The sequence below is a fragment of the Maniola hyperantus genome, chromosome 20 (assembly GCF_902806685.2).
Source record: "Maniola hyperantus chromosome 20, iAphHyp1.2, whole genome shotgun sequence".
NCBI lineage: Eukaryota > Metazoa > Arthropoda > Insecta > Lepidoptera > Nymphalidae > Maniola > Maniola hyperantus.
In genome coordinates this window covers 8,076,661-8,104,066 of record NC_048555.1, presented here as the reverse complement: position 1 = coordinate 8,104,066, position 27,406 = coordinate 8,076,661, and the positions used below count along the sequence as shown (strand labels likewise).

Here is a 27,406-nt window from a genome sequence, read left to right as displayed (position 1 = left end):
ATAAGACGTGCCGCGCAGTATAAAGGTGGAATTTGGAGCCGTAATAAAGTTTGAAAGGGCTGTAAAAGTGCAATAACTGTAACTTGGGGAGAGAGTCCTGATTTTAGTGGCGAAGGGGCCGCGCCTCACTTTAACTATTAATTGATCTATAACGCTAAAAGTTTTGTGCACCTCAAGTTAGAGCGCCTTCGAGGTATAGAATACGGTATTTGACAACTAGTCAAATCAGTAACTTTTTATCAAACGTCAAATCGCGCACTTACGGCGATTACGCACTGCACTTCCGTCATCCGAGTTCTATCCGTCATCCGTGAGAATAACAGCGATTATATACGACATATTATGTCATAAGGTACCATACAAAACAAGAAGTCTGTTAAAAAGGAACGTATTTTCACGGACTCGGATCGGATGCAGTCCGTAACGGCGATTACGACTGCACTTCCGTCATCCGAGTTCTTGCTAACCCGTTGCGGGATAGCGATGGTGACGTACAGGCGCCATACTCCGATTGCCATCTCGACCTTTCACGTACTTATAGGTCGGGCTCACATGAGTCATGAGATATATATAACCCGTTTCCTAAAAGATTGAACTTGGCGTCGATTAAAATTAAAAAAAAAACTCAACAAGTGGCAGACAAAAATTCGTAGTACGTGTATCAGTGTTTGTTGGCATCTTCACTGATACACGTACTACGAATTTTTGTCTGCCACTTGTTAAGTTTTTAATTTTTTTTAATTTTTAATCGACGCCAGGTCCAATCATTTAGTAAACGGGTTATACCTACCGCGGAGCTCCCTTTCGGCTCACGCGGTCTTATATAAGACAGAGAGAGTATGCGCTAGAAAGAGAGGCGGTTGGTAAATTTTAACCGCAGCGCTGTGCTAGCTGAATTGCACTTTATTGCTCGTAACAAGAGTCGTTATTTATTTGAACTTCTTTGCGGAGTGCACATTCTGTAATACATGTAAAGTCCTATTAAGTATTTTATAATATTTTTTTAATAATCAAATTGTTTGTGTGCAATCAGCAAGGTAAAATACATTTTAGATTTTATTTAGAAAACCGATAGTTTTACGACACACTACCATCTATCGTTGAGAAGGTGAACTAAAAACGGTGTAAGTAATCATTTTCACTCGGTAAAGGGCGCTTTCACCCCTTTATGTCTTAATGACGCTACTCGCCGCTAGGTGGCAGACTATACAGAATATTTTTTAGTTATAAGTAGAGAACTCAGTGAAGCTTGATATTTTCCAAATATTTCCATCTTCGGCGATGTAACTTTTAACGTTATTTTGCGTAAATCGTTAAAATGGAGATGTTAAATCACATTTACCTATGCAACTAGCAGTACATTGACACATACCTTAGTAATTCGCGCTAAACAATAGACCTGCTCTTATTCATTATTTTGGAAATTCATGCGGATTTCTTTCAGCGACCAACATTGCCTATTCCTACAACTATTACGTGTCTGATACATAATATTTTAATTCCAATCACGAAATTGTATTGTGGAGTCATTTTGTGAATGTCGCACAAACTATTCCTAATGTTGTATCAAAAAATCCATGAACAATAAGAGCAGATTTTTATCATATTTTTTTACCAAGATTAAAATTTATTATTTATTGTTATAAATGTGGTAAAGCCGAGAACACTTAGGGTAAAATCTATAGGAGTTAAAACAAGACAGATGTATGTCAATCTTAAGTCTGAGCAAAGTCAAAGTGCGCTCTATTAGATCTCAGCCTTAGAGCTATATACTTTGGACTTGAGACAGGCCCCTTGGACAGCATAAATTGAAGCTCAACTAGGGGCTTGGCTCTACCAGAGTTCTCGTAACTTTTTAACAGTGAAAGCATTATGAACTTGTGAGTCTTAGCAGCCAAATTTACAAAAAACGTTTTTGGTGGGATCTTTATTACAAGATGTATGAACACTTACAAAGACCAGCATAATGAAGAAAGCCGCGATGTAGGAGCTCCGCGCCGTCAGCATCGACACGAAGCGATAGTGCTCACCAGTGATCACATTTCTGGAACAAAATGCAATTGGGTATTTGACTCCAATGTTTTTATTACTTTATTATAAACTAGGATAAGAATAATGGCGTTAACTGAAATAAAAAACCGGCCAAGTGCGAGTCAGGCTCGCGCAATGAGGGTTCCGTACTACAGTCGTATTTTTTCGACATTTTGCACGATAATTCAAAAACTATGATGCATAAAAATAAATAAAAATCTGTTTTAGAATGTACAGGTGAAGACCTTTCATATGATACCCCACTTGATATAGTCACTCATTTCAAAAGTTGAAACATAGAGCAGAAACAAAGAGGAGATGTTGTATTAAGATTTCCCTATGAAATATCGAGTGACATTTTGCGGGGTGAGGGGTTGTGGAACGCCGCCCACTTCTCAATTTTCCATCTGCGGGTTAGTAGCAAAACTACTCGCTTAGCGACCTAACATCGATATATTGATGTCACTACATAGTTCAGCTATCTCACACTAGATGTCAATAAGTGTAGAAAGCAATTAATAATTACGTATAAAATTACTTACAAATGAAATGTGATACCATTCATAGCATCAGAACGTCTGTCTGAATAACTTTGACACGATAAAACACAACACTTCATCCTTTTGTTCTTAAAAACGCGAAAACACACCGATAATACGAGTCTCAATATATGTGAACCTGACGAACGCAGACATCATACTAACCAATACTAACTAAGGCCCCGCCCACAGTGATGACGTCAGGACCTAGTTGAAAATCACAGTGCACAGTTGCTTAGGCCAACTCCTCTTTGTTTCTGCTCTATGAGTTGAAAATACTAATTATTAGTTCATGACCACAATTTAATTTTTTTTTTGTGTGATCTAACCCTAAATTCACGGTTTTCAGATTTTTCCCCAAATGTCAGCTATAAGATCTACCTACCTGCCAAATTTCATGAATCTAGGTCAACGGGAAGTACCCTGTAGGTTTCTTGACAGACAGACAGACAGACAGACAAACAGACAGACAAACAGACAGACAGACAAAAAAGTGATCCTATAAGGGTTTCGTTTTTCCTTTTGAGGTACGGAACCCTAATAATTAAATCGATCAAATAACAAAAAAGTTATAAGCATTTAAATATTTCTGATTAGACAGAGATAGCGATATAGTATTTTGACGTCACACCTTACTAATGCCATAGTAGCTTCGTGCGGTTTCATACAAATTTTCGTTTTGCGAGAAAGGGATAGAAGAACCTCCCACTCCAAAATTAAAATGCCTGTAACTTTGTAAATCTTTGTTGGATTTTAATATTTTTTCAGCGTACGTCAAATTTTTACCCTAGTTTATAATAAAGTAATAATGTTCATCAAATTCAGAAGTAGGAAAATACTCAATTATTACTGAGGCGTGGAATAACGTGGTGGTGTAGAATGCCGTCATCATGAGCATGGATCTCTTGAAGGGAGTTCTCCATAATATTCTCAAGGATGTTGAAGTCTGTCAATCCGAAGACGAAGAGAGTCTTCTGAGAATGAGAAGTGTTTAGGCCACAGTCCACTAAGATGGTCGCGTGCAAAGTGATAGACTTCACAATACACACCTTTTGAGAATATTATGCAGAACTCCCAGGCAGTTTCCTCACGATGTTTCTCTTCACGGTTAATTTAAACTTTAATTTCTGAAGGTTAAGTTTAACACACTTCTTACTATAAATGGTGACAGTCCCTTTTGGTTGCACTTTAAATAAGATTTACTTTTATTTACTTCTATTTTGATTGAAGCTCTAAGGTTAAGTATATTGTAAAGTACACACTAACCTTAAATAACCCTTATTATCCTCTTGTTCAGCCAAACCCTTGATAGAAGCCATCAGAAGGTCGTCATAGCCCAAGAACTCGTCAAGGACGAAACGTGAGAACGTGTCGCCGAAACATTCGTCCTTCTGCGGGTCCAACGTGACGATTTTGACGGGAATTTTCAGACGAAGTCTCGCGCTCGGCGAAAGTCGTAGGAAGCCATATTCCAGAGAATATTCTAGAATATAATCTTCATCTGGAATTGAAACAAATAAATATTTAATTTTGATTAAACTTACTACACTGATGGAATCATAAGAAAGCTTGGAGAGGGCTATGCTCGGAGTTTCTCTACGTGATCAAATTAGAAGTGATTGATCCGTAGGAGAACTAGAGCAACCAACATAGCTCAACGGGTTTCGAAGCTGAAGTGGCAATGGGCAGGGCACATCGTTCGGAAAACCGATAGACTTTGGAGTTCCAAGGTGCTGGAATGGCGATCACGCACCGGAAAACGCAGCGTTGGAAGACTGCCCACTAAGTGGACAAAGGACATTACACGAGTCACAGGAAGCCGCTGGATTCCCGTGCCACAAGACCGTGGCATTCTTTACAAAAGACTCATGTCCAGACAGCATGTCATGAGCGCATCTAAATTTTAGAGTAGGTATTCCCATCCTCTTCTACTAATGTAATATGAAAAAAGTCTTCAAATGTAAAATTAAATGTTCCGTCCTTTTTTAGCAATATTAAAAAGAAAAAGATGCAGATATTCTAAATTTAGTTTAGAGAAAGACGACAGAATCGGCGCCAATGGTACTGATTCTGAGCACAACCTAATTTTAGAGTATTCGCATCCTCTTCTTACTAATGTAATATGAAAATGACAGACGCAGTTTGACAGTTTTAAATTTAATTTTTAGATGGTAAAACCCGTGATTTTGGCGCACAGTCGCGAGCCTACTGATTAAATTTATAGCGTGCACTAAAATTTAGAGTCTTTAAATGTAAAGTTCATGTTCTGTCCCTTTTTAGCATTGTTAAAAAGAAAAGGAAGCAGATACTCTAAATTTAGTTTAGAGAAAGACAACGGAATCGGTGCCAATGATGATTTAATATTTATTTTTATTTAGAAATCTAAACTAAAAATATATTTCAAAAGCCATAAGTACCTTTTGATGAATCATTGAGTGCTGACTCATCGAGGGACTCCTGAAAATAATAAAATTACAATATTTTACAATTTATTATTAATAGTACCTACTTAGTTTTTTTTTTGCAATTTGCAAAAAATGCTTGATTTATTTCCTTTTTCGTCCAGCCATTGATAATTACTACTCACACTATAATTGCGAAAGTATGTTTGTTTGTTGGTTTGTTAGATTGTCCTTCAATCACGTCACTACAGAACAACGAATCGAGGTGGTTTAAAAACCTGGAGAGTAACATGCCTATGTTTATGATATTTGATACTTTTTATCCCGGAAAATCAAAGAGTTCGCGCGGGATTTCCAAAAACCTAAGTCACGGGCATCAGCTTATTTATTACAAGAGAATTCGACTCAAAAATCGATGCTCAAAATAGGGCAAAACGTAAGCCGAAAAGTCAACTCCACCTATTGGGATAGTGCTAAATCAAAGAAAAAGAATATTTTGAATGCAATTTACCTTACCAAAATATATAACGGCACATATCTGGCTCATTAAAAGGTCATTGCTTCCATACTTGACTTTGTATATTTTTGTTTCGCGAATAATTATGTCTTTGTTTACACAAATTATTATAAGAAAGCACCCAATAAACCTGTTGATTAACTATCTTTATACGTAATGAATTTAACGAAAAAGCTGGTTAATGCAATTGTGAACCAAGCCATTGAAATCGGGCTGGTTTTCTTCTCTGTGACTGTCTGTTACCACCGAGCAACCATCGTTTTTCACGATTTTATTTTATAAACGCTTTTCTTTCTTTCACGTAAACATCTCTCTCGCGCTTACAATAGGCAAGTGCTGTGGACGTCGCCGTAGGAATATTTCTCGGGTAATTTATATTTATATTAATTCAGGTATATTCTCGGCAATAACAAAAACAACTTTTGGGAGCCACGTAGGGCACGCTACCTTCACGCGTCGCTTCTGACTACTAAAACTACTCCATCACTAGTCATTATATCTATCGAAATTACAGTGCAAACATGTTAGTGATAAAAAAGTACTTACATCAACAAGTTTAGAATCCCTATCGATGTCTTCCACAAGACCCATAATGCCTTCCCATATAGACGACGTCGGCTCCACCTCTTCACCTGGTATAATAGTTTGATTGAGATCGGTTGGTTCATTCAACTCCGGTTTACTATCAACAAAGAATCCGGTCTCTATGACCGGGTTCTGTAAGTCTTCATTCTCGTCATGTATGCGTGTTATGTTGCCATAGTCTGTGCCGTCGCGCAAATATTCATCCTCCTCTATATCTTCGTTTGTTGATGATTCTATGTTTATAAATCTGGAATGAACAACTGTTAATTAAGTATTTATTTATATGCGACTGAAATGCAAATGTTGAGATGGATGTTTGGTGTGACAAGGATGTATAAGATAAGGAATATAAGGGGATATAATATATTAGAGGAAGTTTGAAAGTAGCGCCAGAGGTAGAAAAGATGAGGGGTAAATGCGTGAGCGGAAAATGTTAAATATGCATGTGGATTGTGGAGGGAAAAAAGAGGAGAGGTACCAAAAAAAAGGTGGATGGATTGTGTGAAAGAGGATATGAGTGTAAAAGGGGTGCATAATATGTTGACGGATGACAGAAGTGAGTGGATGAAGAAAACATGTTGTGCTGACCTCAGGTAGCATGGGATAAGGTAAGGAAGAAGAAGAACAGAATTAAAATATTAAATTACTTAAATAAAGATTATAAATAAACTATTTTGGATGAGGAAAAAAAGATTGATAAAAGACAGGTATTTTGATGAAAAGAAACATCTGAGAAACTTAGTTAAACTAGTTTTATGCTAGGGACTCCACCTTTTAAATATAGTCTATAGAAACTCGAGTTATCAATAATTCCAACCAATGAATTATTATTTAATAACTACATCATCCATGCGATATAATGTATAGTCTATACTAGGACTCAGAGATAATGTAGCTATATCAGTAAAATAATTCTCAAAATCAGATCATTAGTTCTGGAGATAACCCTGCCCTCTACATACAAAATCACAAAGTAACAAATATAGTCCATACAAAATAACTTCTCAGGCGCCATTTTAACTATAGGGGTCATATGTCATATCAAATGTTCATCTTCAAACTAAAATCGTACTTTTGACATGACAATTGACACATATAGCTAAAATGGCGCGTGAAAAGTCATTTTGTACACATAATAGCTATTTATAATATAGTATAGAGAATAGATTTTAGAAAAGAAAAAGAAAAGAAATACATAACACCAGATTTCAGTAAATTCTGTAAGCCAATTTCATGGAAAAACAACATACATACTTGTTGTAAATCTTATAAGCATGAAAGAAACCCTACATTACATTCTTACTAAAATAATCATAATGGGTCATTATTTGTATGTTCTGTAAATATTATTAACTACGTATAGTATGCGACAGGCTGAAATGACAATCGGGGAGGGAACACGCATAGCCCTCGCGCTAACCCGGTGGAAAAGGAGCGCGTGTGACGTGCGTGAGTACGGTGCGTCCCCCCGCCTAATACGCCGACTGCCATCTCAACCTCTCGCGGACTATAGGTACAGTACGCTGCAGAAAGTAATGTACCTTTAGAAGGAGATAGAGACAACGCTCTACAAAGCCGACATGTCATTCTAATGGCCGATGTACATTACTTTCTGCCGCGTACTGTATATTATGGACTTTTGAACATTGATGCAACTTTGTACAATGTAAGAAAAACTTTTGGAATTTAGATTGAGCTGTCAAAAATCAATGCTAAGTTATAAATAGAATATCTAGCTAAAACTAAGGCCTGGCCTACATTTTATTATTAGAATCTAGTTCATGTATTTTGATGTCCTAAATATGTACCTATGAAATTAATGAGTTTTTAACAACGACTGATTGATTAATTGATTGAATAAAATAAAAAATTATTTTACCAATATTAACTAAATTTGATTCAGAGCTAACTTGGATTCTAAGGAAGGATATAGGCTACTTTTTGTCTCGGAAAAACAACGAGTTCCCACAGGATGAAAAATCCTTAACCCACGCAGATGCAATTGTGGGCATAATCTATTTATTACAGAGATAGCTTGCATCCCGGAGATAGACATAGGATATTTTTTATGCAAGAAAGTCAAAGAACTGTCACTGAATTTTTAAATACTTTACTGAAACTTATGGAAATAAAATTGCAGGCATTATCTAGTACCTACTGATTATATTTACATAGCACATTACGATTATGATGACACACAATTTTTTTTACAGAAATCATCTTAAAATGAACATTAATCATCATAAAGTTTTTATTATGACAGATATCATTCATATTAAGTTTGGGCTTAGTCTTCTGGTAATTATGTTAATTGTTACATAAAGTCTGGAGATAACATTTTTGTAATCAGTCAGCTTTTGTGAAATTTTATTTATTGCAATTCTTAATCAGTCATTGAATGGAGATATGCGATATTATTACTAGTTTTTGCCAGAGAATTTGTCAGAGTAAAATTAGGTTTTTAAAAATCCTGTGTAGCCTAGATAACTCGTATAACCCTTTACCTGTCAGTGCAAGTCCCTACAAAATTGATGCAACTGTTCCAAAGATTAGCCCGGACAGACAGATAACCCAAAATACCAAGCCTGAAACCGAAAGCCAAACTACCTACTAAGTTACATCTGTATACTAATATTATAAAAAGGTAAAGTTTGTAAGTTTGTTTGTAGGGGGTAATCTCTGGAACTACTGAACTAATTAAGAAAATTCTTTCACCAATAGAAAGCTATATTATTCATGATTGACATCTATATTTATTTTTAAAAAATTAGATATCCCTACAAAAAGTGCGGAAGTGTTTAAGTGCGGAAATCAGCCCAGAGCTAAGAAGAAAAATCGTATTTAGCTGCCCGATCCTGTGCGAAGCCAGGTCGGGTCACTAGTGCTTAATATAACTCAAAAAATCTGAATTTGATACCAACTGTCATTCCCTATTTAACCTTTGGGGGTTGAATTTTCGAAAACTCTGAACTACGTATTCCTTTATTTTTAACCGAAAGCCAAAATACAAAATTTTATGGATTCAAGGAACTCCAAAATTGTCAGCTTTTCATACAAACTTCAAACTCTTAATTTTACCCCTTAGCAGTTGAATTATCTTAGTGCTTTGATTTGTGCATTGATAGATTAGTCAGGCAGTTACTTTTTCCTTTTATATATTTAGATATCTGATACTTAAAGATATTACAGACATGATATAAATTATACAAGTCTTACCCCTCTGTGGCCAGCATTCCTAGCATAAATTCCTCCTTATCCTTTTTCAATTTCCTTTCTTTAGCATAGCTTTGTTCAATAGTGTAATCATTTGCTGGATTTCTTAATATTTCCACTCTCAGGATACCATCCCTCGGCCAAGAGTCTTTCACATGATTCAAACATGTTGTGGGTGTCCTCGAGAACACTATATGTATGTACGCAAGAACAAAGAATGCTATAAGTGCTTTTAAGAGCACTAGGAATTCAAAGAATCTCCGCACAGGCCGAGGGAATGTGCGGGCATATGCTATTGCAAATTTGAAGAATAATGCGTGGAACAATCTCTCTCTAACATTGAATAAAGGGTTCTGGTTATTATTTCTATTTCTATTCATTGCTTGGTTTATGATCGGTCCACCAGGCAATAGATTGTTGTCTGGGTTGACACCAGCTGGTAGATTGTTCATCGCATTAGCACCTCTCGCATTACTCATTTCTTTATGTTTGTGATCTGGTTCAACAACACTGTTTTGCTCTTTTGCATATAAAATTTCACATCAATCTTACTGCATCTTACTATTGAAATCTAAAACATAATGTTTGTTTGTTAGTTACCTCTATTACCACCACTTTGGACCTCTTAAGATTTGTCCTTTATAAATGGAACAAACATATTTGGTACATGGATAACTGATAGACTGATTAAGTAGGTTACTTCTATAGGTATATTACTCCGAAAAATTAATGATGCTCAGTTTTGCTAATCAGTTAACCAGGTTTTTCCACTGAAAACATTTAACCTAAACCAAAATGTCAACACTAGAGGACGTAACTAAAACTTGGCAAAGATGTTGCAAAAAACTACTTTTGATTGTACGGTACGATACTTTTAAAATCAATCACAATTCGACATTGACCTCAGAATTACTTTGAACTATAAAATATATAAATTATTTAGGAAAGCGACTAGCCAGAACCTTTACTAGCTAATTGAAAAGATTAAACGCAATAACAAGATTTATAACACAAGGTACAGATGGCCAATCAAGAAATTTAACCAAGAAAAGTAAAAGTTAATCAACAAGATTGGCTCATAATGTCAGAAACACTTTCACAATAAAATTATATAATAACCTTGATATTCTATGCATTAATACGTTTACGTTGTTATTTACATACAATCGTTAACCAATTCGCTTATTTTCATAATAAAATTAAAATAATCACAATTTTCGTGTTTAGTTCTGTGATAAAAACGAAGAACTGTCATCTGTCAATTAATTTCTGAAATGTCAGTAAATGTCAAGTGACGACTCATCTGTCATATTAATATGAATGCGTTCAACTTAAAAAATATAAAGTAAAAATACCGCAAACATCACCGCAAAGTTTTTATTTTATCAAGCATGACGTCTAATTTTTATTTCACTGAAAATATCAATATTTTTTTTATGAATTTGAATTCAAACGACGATCAATTAATATACTATTTTCAATTGTTTAAGACATTTCCATTAAATACCAATAGATGTCTCTACCGAATTCAGCGTCCCGTGTGCGTGTCGTCAACTTGTGTTACAACGACAACTCAATCTATTGAGCAATAATTATCATTATCAACTAGTGTTTCACTAGTCGGTCAGTTCGGTCCGTCGTTACATTTCATAAACATGCTCAGTATTTTATTATATCACTAGATTTGTTTAGTACAATGGTCAAATTGAGTTTTTTTTAATAGAGATAGCGAGCAAACGAGCAGGCGGGTCACCTGATGTTAACTGATTACCGCCGCCCATGAACATTTGCAGCACCAGAGGAACTGCCGATGCGTTGCCGGCCTTTTAGGAATTTGTTGGTCCGCCTCTTGAATAACCCCATGTTGTGGGAACACCGCCGATGGGAGTGAGTTATCGTTTTAACATCTCACGGGGTTTGGCGATGAGAGATATGACCGAATCCCGTTTCCCAAACCAAATCCCATTTTGCTGCGACAGGTACAGACTACAGAACTTCAAATCCTAACTATAAGGGGGTGAAATTGGGTTGAATTGTGAAAGAAAAACAAACAGCTATATTGATAAGGCACATTCTTAGGTTTTTTGTTTTTATGTATTTTTTGTGGTTTAATTCTTCGGTTAAATAGGTACCTACGTGATACGTCCTACGATCAAAAGATGTAGAGTGCAAGTAGGTACCTAACCTAATTTACAGTACTCATCACATCATAGATTGCAATACTATAAATCAGCTGCTTACAAAAAACAAGAAGCTGACAGTCGTGATTTTCTGGATCATTTCTAATACAATGCAACGAGACTTGAACGCGCTGCTCAAAAGATCGTCACAGGCGCTCAAGGAACAATAGAGCATGAAAATTTTTCTAAAGCAAAAGGACTGTAATTCTGATTGACGTCTTTGGTACACGATTTATAAATTATAAAGTATTTTTTGTCCTAGTTAAATGTCACCCATTCAAATCCGCTCTCTGCGCGATGTATTAAAAAAAAATTGAAAAGGACTTTGTTCGAACGGTTTTTTGGTGCCTACCTGCGAAGATGTAAAGATGTATTGCATAAATCAATCGGATTACTTCACATTAAGCAATATTATAGGCTGGGAAATAAGATCTTGTAGACACATTTTTAAGCCATTTACCAAAATATACCTAGGTAAGTACCTAAATTATGTGGTACCTGTAAAATAAGCAAATTCAAAGCTCAAAATCGGTGTAATGGTAATAGGTATACTTTACCGAAGCTCATAATATTATTCAGTTAGGTTCAAAATCGTAGTCGTATTTTAGTTAAGCTAACATATTCCTTTTTTTCTCAGCTAGAACACGTTGGAATCCACATTAATAAACGTTACAAGAAACGGACTTAGAATAGGGTTGTCATCTTTCAAAATCTTTCAAATAAACCTAACCTTTTGTACCTAGTAGTGAGTAGGGGATCTATCAATCTATTTTATATATAAGATGTATTTCGAAATAAAGTAAATGTGTAAAATTAAAAAGTGAAATAATAATTTCACTTTTTTTGTCATTAAAAAAAAGTTGGGCATTAAAAACTTTATTTCGAAATACATCTTATATATAAAATAGATTGATAGATCCCCTACTCACTACTAGGTACAAAAGGTTAGGTAGGTAGGTAGGTTTCAAAAAGTTATTGAACACGTTCTTTGTTATTTTTTATTCAAGTATAAAAATAACTATTACTTACAAGTAAATCTACTTTTGAATCGTCAAATGCATCTACGACTGGTTCGAAATGCCATTCCTACCGAAAAGAACCAACAACAAACTCGGCGGTCGCTCCTCTCAAAGATTTGATATACCTACCTACAACATAATATTTACGTATAACACTATTAAGTATATTATTCTGTGACTGTAGGTAACCTATACCTACACACAAAAGAAGAATTTAAAAAAACCAAAGGTTCTGTCATCCCTAGCTAAGATAGAGCCTCAAGATACGAGAAGTAAAACTAAATTACGGGCGGCTCGCATTATAAATATTAAAAAACCCGAAGCGGCCGTTTGAAAAAATTGACGTCTCAATTATCGACAACGAAGCCTTGAGATTGGCCTTAATTTATATTATTCTCACGTTCCTTGTTTCCTGTTATCAGCCCGACTCAACGGGACGTGTCTTCGCCATTGTTATTGTCAAAATCACCTCTAGAGTATAATATCTAAGTCTGGCTTCGGTCTAGAGTCTAAACTTTAGTCTGTAGGCTGAGCTGGCCAGACTTACACCATTGGCGATCTACTTACAACAATAAAATACGACTCGCAAGCAGAAAAAATATTTTTCATCATCATCATGATCAACCCATCGCCGGTTCACTACAGAGCATGGATCTCCTCTCAGGGTGAGAAGGGTTTTGGCCACAGTCTACCACGCTGGCCAAGTGCGGATTAGCAGACTTCACACACCTTTGAGAACATAATGTAGAACTCTCAGGCATGCCGGTTTCCTCACGATGTTTTCCATCACCGTTAAAGCAAGTGATACTTATTTAATTTCTTAAAACGCACTTAATTCCGAAAAGTTAGAGGTGTGTGTCCTCGACGGAACCCCCGGCCTCCGATTAGGAGGCCATACACTTTACCTTTTTACCTAAATTACCTACTGCATTCTTAGCAAGTGTGAAGGGTTGTTGAAAATAAGATTATATTTAATCATATATCGTTATAGTTTGTTTCAATCTATATATATAAAAGGAAAAGGTGACTGACTGACTGACTGACTGACTGATCTATCAACGCACAGCTCAAAGTACTGGACGGATCGGGCTAAAATTTGGCATGCAGATAGCTATCATGACATAGATGACCGCTAAGAAAGAATTTTTGTAAATTCAACACCAAAGGGGGTGCAATAGGGGTTTGAAATTTGTGTAAACAATAAATCGCATAAAAGTACAGATATTGAAAGCACATTAAAAATACATTCAAAGATTTTGAATAAAGCTTTTAAAAAATTAACGGAGGTCACAAATACTGAAAAGGATTTCTTAAATATAAAAAAATCGATGAACAAAAAATCAAAACTTGTATTAATGATAAATTACTTCAGTTATTAAACCTGTGCTTGATCCTATATCTTAGGTGAGATGTTGTATCTCATAATAGGTAAAATTTGAATTCAATAACGCAATCCTGGCGCGCCTATTCCATTTTCTGATTTACATCACTGCATAGTGCCTCGTAAGTCGTAACTGATTACTGAAGTGCTGAATCAAAATCATGCATTAGATTAGCTTGGCTTTTTCTCTTGGAAAGTACAGCTCTACTCTAACTCTTTCCAAACTGGCACACCAAGTAGGTACTTACCCTCGTTGCTGAGTTGTTTACTGACTCGCACATGGCCGGTTTTTCTTTTTGAGGTACGAAACCCTAAAAACATCGATACCTAAAAACGATAAGAGTTGATGTGGTTGTTCCTGACTCCGAGCGTCCAAGGGGTAACTAAATACATACCTACCTACCTAGGTATTAATTAAACGAAATCACTTTTTAAATTAATTATGTGGGTATCCAATAGATAAAGATATCACGTCGGAAGCAATATTTATTCAGAGTCAAACAACGTCTCCATTTCACCTGATAAAATCTAGCTAACATTACGAAGATGTTTGACTTCGCTCTTTATAAACATTTGCTAAGAACTGAGTCAACACAACTTACCACCTGCAACTTTACATGTGCAGCTAGCAAACTCACTTCTAAGAACAAAATACTCCTTAACTAGTAATAAGGGTTGTAATAGGAATGTTGGGTGTTTTCCAAACGTAGTGAAATCCACATTCACCTGTGGCATGTTGACAGCTCCCGTTTTTGAGGGTTTCTCATTATTTTTCTTAGTAAATCGTTTAAGTTCATATTTTTTATAGGAACCGCTAGAACTCAAATAAGCAGTCTATCTAATCTCGTATACAATTATTATTAGTAACACCTAAAAAGACGTCGATATTCTAAATAATAGGTAGGTATTATGGTGCTGCACCAATTTGGATAGGTCCCGGTTTGAGTGCTTTTCAAAATATAATATTCGGTTTGTTCTGTATTCTGAGTAGGTACTTAGTACTTTTTTCTACTACTACTACTAATAGAACATGAATAGCTAAGTAATAATCAATTAAGTACTTTAATGTATTAATATTCATAGGCAATCGCAATCGTAGATCGTAATACGCGCATCAGCAAATTCATCCAAGATTGCCTTTGAAAACGACTTTCGTTCGATATTCGAAATGGAAATCTCTCGCCGCTATACAAACAAACATATTTATTTGTATCCAACAGGAACTGACGAGAAATAAATGTAAAAAAACACGCTAAGCTTTCCTACGGAGATGATGAGGTACAAAGGCGAGTAGGACGACTATAGGGAAAGGTACAAGTGTGAAAGAGAGAAATAATATACTGCACCACGTGACACCTGCCGGCCGCCAAATGAAGATATCGCAGCTGAAAGAGGATCACAGACAGATGTGTTCAACCTACAAAATAAAAGTAATTGTCTGTTTTGTTTTATTTAAATGTTGGCATGAAAAATAACGAAATATACTTACTTGCAATTCTAAAATTAACAATAAGCTGTGTTATAAAAAAATGTAGTATGTATAACCATTTGAAGCTTTTTATTGAAGTGTTTTATTGAAATCTAAAATAAATATATTTCTCGTATTGTATTGTTTTAAATTAGAATTGGTTCACACTTGTTACTTTAAGTATTATAATTGATAACTTTATAAAACAACAGTTTAAGTACCTAAGTATGGTCCATTAGACCGAGGCCAAGGGTGGTATTCTAGACTACTACTCTACTATTCTACACTACTAAGGTAGGATGTAATAAAGTAGGTACTTACTTATTAAGTAAGTACTTACATTAAATAAAGTACTTACTTATTAAGTACCTAAGTACTTTATTTTATTTTTCAAAACCAAATGCCATGCCAAAGGCAAATAAACTAAGTAGGTAGGTACCTACTTACTTTAACCACAGAATGCTTAAACCAACGGTTTGCTATTTCTTTCATTGTAGGAAACATCCGAGTGGTCGTGCCTCAGAACATTTGTTGCGATTGGTGCCGTTGAATATATTAAACTGCTTACCTAGGAATATAAAAACATCATTTAGAACCGGATATAACCAACACAACCTTATTTTTTTCATCTTATTTGTGACTATAGCTGTTTCAGTTAAAACTTAAAACATGGATTTTTGTCTGGTGGGTGGGAGGCTTCAGCCGTGGCCTATCTGCAAAGCCATATGCCCTTAGAATTAGATTGGTCTCCACTGCGCTTCGACCGTAGGGGCACAGAAGATATCTATTTTACTCGTGTGGTAGGGGTACAGAAAATATCGTGAGGAAACCTGCATGCCTGAGAGTTGGTCATACCTAACGTTCTCAAAGTTTGTATGAAGTGTGAAGTCTGCCAATCCGCAATTGGCCAGCGTGGTAGAATATGGCCGAACCATTCTTATTCTAAGAAGAGGCCCGTGCTCAATAGTGAGCTAGCGAATGGGTTGATGAAGTTGAACATCGCCAAAAAAACCTGCGTTAGTTTGAGGACCTTGTTTTGTTGGTTATTAAAGCAATAAAACAGCTATAGGTACTTACAGTACGCGGCCGAAAGTAATGTACATCGACCTTTAGAAGGAGATAGCAGATTTGGAGAGCTTTGTCCCTGTCGTTGAGACCGACAAAACGTTGTATAGGTATTAGTGACAGAGACAACGCTGAACGCTCTACACAGCTGACATGTCATTCTAAAGACCGATGTACATTACTTTCGGCTGCGTACAGTAAACAGTTTCAATAAACTTATTCGCCTACTTTCTTAGTCTGTGCAAGAGCTTTTCTGTATGTTAAGATTTATCGCTACCTACAGTTCAATGATCGATCTATTACAATAAGAACGTGATTGAAGACTTAATACTCTGGAAACAATGAGGTCTGCAAACACGAGATACATTTTAGCGTTCCAATGGTGATCGAATAATACCTCCATAGACAACATAAATCATTTCCCTTCAGCGATCAATCATCACGGTCAATAAAACATGCGGGGTATCGAACCGCTACCTGACATGACAGCCGCTTTCATGCTACAGCGGGCGTGCCTTGCTGGAGCACTGTTTCCCAACCTTATAAGTACTTAGGTACATATCTATCGGGAGTCGGGACCCCCTGGGGATTTCGAATAAAAGGCGATAAATAAAATATTCATCATGATCAACCCATCGCCGGCCTACTACTGAGCACGGGGCTCCTCTCAGAATCAGATAGGTTTAGGCCATAGGCCACCACACTGCGGAAACCTACATGTCTGAAAGTTAATGATAAGGTTCTCAATGGTGTGTGAAGTCTGCCAATTCGCACTTGGCCAGCGTGGTGGACTACGGCCAAACAATTCTCATTCTGAGAGGAGACCATCGATGGAGGAGACCCGTACTCAGGAGGTACTCAGTAGTAAGCTGGCGGATGGGTTGATGATGATGATGATGATGAATATAGGTAAATTTTAGTAAAACAAGTTTCTCAACAACTTCAAGTTTGCAAGCAGGTTCATAGGCACCTACATATTTAGATATAACTAGCTTAGCTCGCGACTTCGTCCGCGTGGACTTCACAAATTTCAAATCCCTATTTCACCCCCTTAGGGGTTGAATTTTCAAAAATCCTTTCTTAGCGGATGTCTACGTCATAATAACTATCTGCATGGCAAATTTCAGCCCGCGATCCGTTCAGTAGTTTGAGCTGTGCGTTGATAGATCAGTCAGTCAGTCAGTCAGTCAGTCAGTCAGTCACCTTTTCCTTTTATATATTTAGATGATTAATGATACATAGAGCTAAGAAATAAGAATACACAGAGCAAGTAATTTGAAGGTACCTATAGTATGCGACAGTTCGAGATGCCATTTGGGTGCGAGGTGGGCCCCGCACGGCGCACACCCGCAATTCACCCGCGCTATTCCACGCCGATATAGCGCTGGGACTGTGCGGGTGTGCGGGGCGTCCCCACTCCGATTGCCGTCTCGACCTTACGCATACTATATATTATAAAAGTTCTCGAAAACATCTGTCTGTCTGTCAAGAAACCTACAGGGTACTTCCCGTTGACCTAGCATCATGAAATTTGGTACGTAGGTAGGTCATATAGCTGGCATAAGAGGAAAAATATGAAAACCGTGAATTTTTGGTTACATCACACAAAAAAAAAATTGTGGTCATAAACTAAAAATTAGTATTTTCAATTTTTAAAGTAAGATAACTATATCAAGTGGGGTATCATATGAAAGGGCTTCACTTGTATATTCTAAAAAAGATTTTTATTTATTTTTAGGCATAATAGATTTTGACTTATCGTTCAAAATGTCGATAAAATACGTCTAGGTACGGAACCCTGAGTGCGCGAGTCTGACTCGCACTTGGCCGGTTTTTAAAATCACCAAGATCGTGGAAAATCGCACTAAGGTCAAATGAAAATTAAGACCATAGTCATGAGTACCAATAATAATGCGTGCCATTGTGAAGTAATAGTGTACAATCATCGATAATAGAACCACAGTAAATTGCATGCCGAAGTTTTACGGGTGGGCGCGAGCAAAAAAGAACCACTCTCCAATTTAGTGCTGTAAACCCATTAAGATTTCACAGCGGCTTGACTGCCTTGAATTGTTCCCCATTTATTGCAAGTACACCGATGGTTACTTTTTGCAAGATGAGGTGGCCATAAGTACAAAAAGAAATCCTTTTGGTAGGTTGTGTCTATGAGACTATGAGAGAGAAAATACACCAATTTAAAGGAGATAGGTTTAGGTTTAAAGATGTTTATTCTCATAAAGACAAAGTCACTTACATGAGAACTTAATTCTAAGAATAAAGTTTACATTTAATATTCGCCATTGCCAATGCATTTGTCGAAGTGATTCGCATTACTCATAATGTGAGCAGCTAATTCAGTTTTGAATGCATTGAATGAGTGTACATTTTTTATGTGTGCAGGTATTTGGTTATAAAGTTTAGCTCCTTCATAGGTTAGGGTTTTTCTGCCATAATTTGTTCTAGTTTTGGGAGATGACTTATAAAATAATGCAAGAATTCACATAATAAAAGTTTATGAAGATTTATTATTATTTTTGGACATATAAAAGGAAGTACGTAAGTACCTAATATAGTCTAATCACGGAATATACTAAGTATATCTGTCTCACGCTAATCATGACACAGTGTAGTGAATCGAATGCACAAGCAAAAGATTTCGGAACCACTTTATGGAAAATTAGACCAGCTTTGCTATAATACGTCAGGTAAATGGCATCAATAATATTTAGTTGCTTACTATACCTACTTACACTTTAGGCAAGATCTGCGTAACAATTTTCCGAAATAAATAGTTCTAAAATAAGGTAAGTAGGTACATAACTATAAGTAGATATACCTCTTCTCTTTCTTTTTCTTTTTTTTTAACCAGCGTTTTCCACTAAGTAGTAGGTATCTAATGCATCATCACTTACCAATTTATAATTTCAGACCCAAATCAAGTCATCCATCTCAAGTCAGACATCGATAAAAAATGCTACGAAACAAGAAGTTATCTATTTTCTATATCAGATCCTTTAATGTACCTAATTTTAAAGTGTCAAATTGTGATAAAGGGAGCCGAGATGACCATACCGAATTGCCACCAGCCAACGTGATATAGGTAGGTTATAAATACAGACCTATAATAGTCCATAAATCTGGACAGGTGTTAATTGTAATACTTACAACACACGGTCCATAAGATGTTTACAATTCATGACGAAATAAAACAGTCGATCCTTGTTTGAAAGAATTTAATTCCTCACCTTAGAACATCTTAGCAGTAGACTATTATTATTACGTAAATAATTATTACTAGCTTATGCTCGTGTCATATCAGGATAAAAATATATCCAAATTATTATGCTAAAATTGACCCAATCATAAACTTGGAGTCTACAATAAATATTTGTAGTAATAATTTAAACAGAATCGTTATCCCGCGACAGGATATCAACGTCAATGTTACCCAGCCCGAAGGATTATGATTTAATAGTGTTTTATATTCTTAATAGTTGTCCAATTTAATATCTAGGAATGTGACAATACGATAAATAATATTATGTGAATTGTCAATACTGGTAACTAATTATTCATTGTAAATTAAATACTGTCAATGTACTAAGAGTGACATTATACTAAGCTATTGTCAACATACAGTTGGCAATAGCTATTATGTGAAATAATAATGTTGTGTAAACTGACAATTTAAGTCGCTTATTATTATTGTAAATTATTAATACGTAGACCATCAATGTCACTGATTTTATTATTGTAAATTGGGTGTGTCAACATACCTTTTGTCAACAAACTTAAAATAAATAATGATTAATATTAAGATCATGTGATAGTCGATATCCGCCTTGTTTGCGATGGCAGTGTTATAAAAGTACCCTACCTCGACAGAGAGGGGACAGTCTTGTATCGACAGCCCAGAGCAAACACAGCGGACCTTACTGAAGTTAAGTATTCTTATATTGTATTATAATGTAATGTAATCATTTGCCTTTTATAGGTTACCTGTTGTAACTGTGTACCAAATATGTACCTACTACTTTACTCAACGTTCTAGTTGTTTTAAAAGATGTGTGTTATGGAGTTTCTTTGCCCTTTCTTCTCCATGACTAAACACCTTAGCGAAATGGGTGGTAGATTCATTTTAATATAAATAGATCAATGCTGAACAAATACAATTCAGTTATTATTCGACTTGGTTGGTTTTACTTCTGTATTTATCACCTACCCTCTTGTGCTATTTATTTTATACATTGAGATAAAAGTAAACACTGGGTTGTTAGCTTCTAATTATTATAGAAGCCTGTTTAGATGATTAGGATTCTTACTTTGAAATAATACAGCAGATGCTTTGCTTGATTTTTAATTACTTAGTATTTGGCCTTACCTGACAAATAATTGATAGATGATAACTTTCATTAGTAATCATTGGATTTAATTTATCATCACTATTAAAGCCCACTGTCTCTTAACTTCTTTCTTTATCTAAATTTGTCATCAGAAGTGGGATACGATAAATCTTTTCTTGTCCTAATACTAATACTTTTCAAATGCTTTCAGCAATCGTGGATGCGGCTTCTCCTCGAAGCGACTGGCTGCCGCCTATCGTCTGCGGCACTTGGTGTTTGTGTCCGACGATCCCAAAGCGAGGGACAACGCTTTTGTCATCGGCTCTTGGTGCTCATGTGGCACCGCTGGTTGGAACGTCGCTCCAATTGTGAAAGTTAAGTGAAGTGTATTTATGTACTGCCTTGAAGTGATCTATAAAAACCACGTGTTGTGTGGGTAGTCATAAAAGATTTTAATTAGTTAAATTATACCACCACAAGTGGTTCATCTATTTAGATGAGAATAAGCCCAGTTGGGCGTCAGATTGACCGAGCGGTTTTTGATAAAGTATACAAACAATGTTAAATCATTTAGAAAATTATGATGTACCACAACAAAGAATAACAAACAAAGTCAAAGTCAAATGATTTATTCAAAATAGGTAATAAATTGCTCTTTTTGATGGTTAGATGTTGGATTTGTAGGATACAGTGGTGATAATTATTGTGCAAACTTAAAACTAAAGCGGGTTCCGAACGCGCCTAGGTCTGAGAAGAGCCCACAACAAACTCAACCGAGTATTCTTTTTATTATCACCACTTTACAAAATTATTGAAACTTACTAGAACTATCACAAAGCCGTTAAACAACTCATTCCCAAGCTTGCTTACATTGTAATAGGATTTTTATAATTAGTTTACGTTTTATGAAAACTTTGAACTTGTTGAGAGACAAAAACAAATCAGTAAGTTTGCTATTGAAAAATTGCATCGTACTTAGAGCTCAAAATTTGGAGAAATTACCTTATTCTGATTTATGTAACTTAAACATAAACTATATTTATTTATTTTCCTTTTTAAAATAATTCAATTATTTTCCTTTTCTTAAAACAACTCAAAGCAGATTGCCTACTCAAGTTTTTTTTCTCTCTACTCAGTGACGTTATTAGAACATTTAATTTTTTTTTTATTATTTAAGATTTAATGTTACCAAATTGTTTCCACATTAAAATAATAATACAACTAGCTTTGAGATTTCTTACATTAATTTTATTCTTAACTCTTTCCACTTAATGGTCAAACAAAAAAAGCCTTATTTAGATCCATTTTCATTAATTCTTAACTCTGTAATATTATTTCGACTTCGCCAAAGAATTATTTTATCTTAAATATAGTTTATTTTTCTAATCCTCTTTTGTCGAGATATCTTATTTCAAAAGGATTTTCTTTTCCTTATAATAAAATATCCTTATTGTTCCCACATATCATAAATATTTTGAGGTTAGGTCGAACCAGATTATTTTTGATTATTATTTTAACAAAAAAAAAGTGAATAGGGTTCCTATTTTTTTAATTTATCATCCTACTAGAAATAATAAAATGTCCAACATTATATTTTAGAAATACCTACGTTACAACGTGTTATTAATTTATTTTGTTTTGAGTTGGTTTGATGTACATACACTACATCAAATATACATCACAAATATATATCATATTTGTTCATACATTAAAAAAAAAAATGTTTTAAAACATACTAGTGTAAACATATTAATGTTGTGATACATTGTTTTAAAACAACAAAGAAAACTTGTTCTATTTTACTCTAATGTCGGTCTGACGTCTAGCTATCCTAGTTTTTATGACAGTAACATTGACATTGAGTCATTGAATTTTGTTTTGCAAATAGCACAATCTTATAAATTTTTTTTGTGTCGGTACTTTTGTTGCCGTAGTTGATTTAATTTCACGGGCTGCAGTTTTCTATTTTCCTATGTACTTCGGGAACGAAGTACTTATCAAGATGGCCGAATAGTAATAAAACATACTAATGCTAAATGACAGGAGAACAGAGGAGAGGGAAGGAAAAAGAGAAAAAAAAGAAAGAGAAAAAAAAAAGAAAAAAAAAAAAAAAAAAAATCTTCTCTCCTCAATGGAAACAAAATCTTAAGACTCCCAAATGTTAATGGCACAAATTCTAAGATTCTCGTATGGGACAAAATGTTAAGATTCTCGTATGGGTCAAATGTTAAGATTCTCATATGGGTCAAATGTTAAGATTCTCATATGGGTCAAATGTTAAGATTCTCATATGGGTCAAATGTTAAAAATTTTATATGGGTCAAATGTTAAGATTCTCATATGGGTCAAATGTTAAGATTTTTATATGGGTCAAATGTTAAGATTCTCATATGGGTCAAATGTTAAGATTCTCATATGGGTCAAATTTTAAGATTCTCGTATGGGTCAAATGTTGAGATTCTCATACGGGACAAATCCCCATAAGATAAATGTTATTATTATTATTTATTATTATATCATAATGTGCACTGTCCTTACAGGGGAGTCCTAATGCGGCAGTGTACTCTAATCTATCTTATACTTAAAATTTACAAAAAAAAAATATTTACAACGACTATTATTAATCCACTACTTAACAGCTATATTATGTGTAACTAATAATCCACATTGCTATCCTTGTGAGCTTAGTCAGAGAGCAACCAAAAAATATCTATATTTTTTTTCGGCTATGAAGTATGAAGTATGAAGTGTATGTTTAGATTCCCGTATGAGACAAATACTAAAATTCCCGTAAGGGATATCGATAAGATGCCCATATGAGACAATGCTATAATTCCCGTAAGGGATATCGATAAGATGCCCATATGAGACAAATGCTAAAATTCCCGTAAGGGATATCGATAAGATGCCCATATGAGACAATGCTATAATTCCCGTAAGGGATATCGATAAGATGCCCATATGAGACAAATGCTAAAATTCCTGTAAGGGATATCGATAAGATGCCCATATGAGACAAATGCTAAAATTCCCGTAAGGGATATCGATAAGATGCCCATATGAGACAAATGCTAAAGTTCCCGTAAGGGATATCGATAAGATGCCCATATGAGACAAATGCTAAAATTCCCATACGAGACAAATGTTAAGATTCCCATGTGAGACAAATGTAAAGATTCCCAATTGGACAAAGTTAGTTAGGTCTGCCTGGCGCTAATCATTGCTAGTACTAAGTAATCATTTGTTGGCCTTGTCTTTTCTTTCTTCGTATTTTCCTATGTACTTCGGGAGCGAAGTACTTGTCAGTATGGCCGTGTCATATCAGGATAAAAATATATCCAAATTATTATGCTAAAATTGACCCAATCATAAACTTGGAGTCTACAATAAATATTTGTAGTAATAATTTAAACAGAATCGTTATCCCGCGACAGGATATCAACGTCAATGTTACCCAGCCCGAAGGATTATGATTTAATAGTGTTTTATATTCTTAATAGTTGTCCAATTTAATATCTAGGAATGTGACAATACGATAAATAATATTATGTGAATTGTCAATACTGGTAACTAATTATTCATTGTAAATTAAATACTGTCAATGTACTAAGAGTGACATTATACTAAGCTATTGTCAACATACAGTTGGCAATAGCTATTATGTGAAATAATAATGTTGTGTAAACTGACAATTTAAGTCGCTTATTATTATTGTAAATTATTAATACGTAGACCATCAATGTCACTGATTTTATTATTGTAAATTGGGTGTGTCAACATACCTTTTGTCAACAAACTTAAAATAAATAATGATTAATATTAAGATCATGTGATAGTCGATATCCGCCTTGTTTGCGATGGCAGTGTTATAAAAGTACCCTACCTCGACAGAGAGGGGACAGTCTTGTATCGACAGCCCAGAGCAAACACAGCGGACCTTACTGAAGTTAAGTATTCTTATATTGTATTATAATGTAATGTAATCATTTGCCTTTTATAGGTTACCTGTTGTAACTGTGTACCAAATATGTACCTACTACTTTACTCAACGTTCTAGTTGTTTTAAAAGATGTGTGTTATGGAGTTTCTTTGCCCTTTCTTCTCCATGACTAAACACCTTAGCGAAATGGGTGGTAGATTCATTTTAATATAAATAGATCAATGCTGAACAAATACAATTCAGTTATTATTCGACTTGGTTGGTTTTACTTCTGTATTTATCACCTACCCTCTTGTGCTATTTATTTTATACATTGAGATAAAAGTAAACACTGGGTTGTTAGCTTCTAATTATTATAGAAGCCTGTTTAGATGATTAGGATTCTTACTTTGAAATAATACAGCAGATGCTTTGCTTGATTTTTAATTACTTAGTATTTGGCCTTACCTGACAAATAATTGATAGATGATAACTTTCATTAGTAATCATTGGATTTAATTTATCATCACTATTAAAGCCCACTGTCTCTTAACTTCTTTCTTTATCTAAATTTGTCACTCGCATCTTAGTATGCGTGGACTACACAAACTTCAAACCTCTACAGGGGTTGAATTTTCAAAAATCCTTTCTTAGCGGATGTCTACGTCATAATAGCTAACTGCATGTCAAATTTCAGCCCGATCCGTCCAGTAGTTTAAGCTGTGCGTTGATAATCAATCAGTCAGTCAGTCAGATTTTCCTTTTATATACTATTTAGATAGATTTAGGGCAATTACGCACTGCATCCGGATCCGATCCGAATCCGTGAAAATAGGTTCCGAAGGATCCTATAGTCATAGAACTATTTGTATGGTAGTTTACGCACTAACTCCGACTTCCGTCATCCGAGTTCTCTCCGTCATCCGTGAGAATATCTCGAATTTAAGTATCATTGGACATGAAATACTTACCTATACAAAGTCCATCTAATTAGGAAGTCGATAGACAAAACCTTGAATAAATCTAATCTCGCTGTACTTAATCTCTGATTTTCTTCTGCGTATAATCAAAGAGACTTTCTCGCCATTTTAATTGGTAAGTAAGTTTAACAACTAAATCAACGGAGTAACAGCGAGAAAAGCACTTTAATTGGAGCGTGCACCGAACATTGAACCGAGGCTGAATAGGTACGCAGACTGGTTTGCGGGATGCTGGGTAGCGGCCGGCGACACATAGAAATGAAATGAAATGAAATGAAATGAAATGAAATGAAATGAAATGAAATGAAATGAAATGAAATCATTTAATTTTGCTACATGTGAGTAGTAAATGATCGTACATATATAGATGGTCCTTTCACATTTTGCCATTTATGTATGGCGTGCAAAATATGTGGTACTTACAATAAAAATAAATTTAAGAAAAGAACAAATAGAAATGACCACGACAGTAAAACTTTAAAAACTTATAGTTACATTATCAAAACGTCATAATTCAAAGTAATAATAATTTATGTCAAATCCCACAGTTATCCAAAAAATCCTTAACACTATAGAAACATTGGTTAATTAAATAGTCAAACAATTTTTTCTTAAATTTAGACATTGGTAGACTTTTAATGTTGTCAGATAGTTTATTATACAAAGTGACAGCCATACAATAAGAATTGCGGGAACATATCTCTAGTCTTCGCCCTGGTATTTTTAATTTAAGTTTATGTCGGCGGCGTCCGTTATCAGGCTTCATATCAAATAAATGCACATGTTTCTTTACAAATAGACATGTTTCAAATATATATAAACATGGCAAGGGTAATATCTTTTTTTTTTTAAACAAAGGCTGACACGGAGCTATTATATCCGCGCCACACAATGATCTGATGCATTTTTTTTGTACTCTGAAAGCATTTACGATATCGACAGAGTTACCCCATAGTATTAGTCCATAACGCAGTATAGAAGCAACATAACCATGATAAGCAGTTGTAGCTGCTTCTTCAGAGACTGTATTTCGGAGTCGATATAATGCATATACAAACCTATTAAGTTTTTTACAAATTATTTGTATTTGTTCCTTCCAATTACAATATTTATCAATTGTAACCCCCAAAAAAGTTGCCGACGGCACCACTTTTATTTTTTCATTATTATAATTAATGTTAAGGTTAAGGGATGAGCTGTTATAGGTCTGAAATTCAACTATTTTGGTTTTTTTTAAGTTAACGCAAAGGTTATTTAGATCGAGCCAATGAATAATCTTATTTAGTGCAACATTGATGTCTTGTTCAAGTTCATCTTTTAACTTACTTTCAATTATTAATGTAATGTCATCAGCAAAGAGAATTGTGTCATTTTCAACCGTGTCTGGCAAGTCATTTATATAGAGCAAAAACAGCAGAGGCCCCAAGATACTTCCCTGGGGGACTCCCGATTTGACCTCTTTATATAAAGATCTATGAATAGATTTATGTTTATTTTGTATGGTCGTAATTTCAACACATTGTTGTCGTCTATGGAGATAGCTCTTTAGCCAGTCGTAGCCAGCACCTCGTATACCATATTTATAAAGTTTTTCAAGAAGAATCTCATGGCTGACACAGTCAAAAGCTTTGGACATATCCAGTAGTATAGCAGCAACTGCTCTTTGTTTGTTGAATGCACTATTTATCTTTTTAATTAAATCAAAGCATGCTAATGTAGTTGAGCAATTTTTTTGGAATCCGTACTGGTTTGCTTTTAGAATCT

General features: G+C 35.0%; 1 protein-coding gene across 1 annotated transcript in view; it reads right to left on the bottom strand.

The window, feature by feature from the left end:
• Nucleotides 1–10,543, bottom strand: part of LOC117991559 (membralin) — a 140,254-nt gene extending 129,711 nt beyond the window's left edge. The window contains exons 1-6 of the mRNA XM_034979155.2: nt 10,407–10,543; nt 9,291–9,858; nt 6,036–6,321; nt 4,988–5,027; nt 3,837–4,071; nt 1,954–2,044 (exon numbers count right to left, since the gene is read on the bottom strand). Of these exons, the coding sequence (XP_034835046.1) occupies nt 1,954–2,044; nt 3,837–4,071; nt 4,988–5,027; nt 6,036–6,321; nt 9,291–9,766 (1,128 nt within the window). The 5' untranslated portion in view covers nt 9,767–9,858; nt 10,407–10,543. The remainder of the gene's footprint in view (nt 1–1,953; nt 2,045–3,836; nt 4,072–4,987; nt 5,028–6,035; nt 6,322–9,290; nt 9,859–10,406) is intronic.
• Between the last annotated feature and the right edge of the window lie 16,863 nt (nt 10,544–27,406).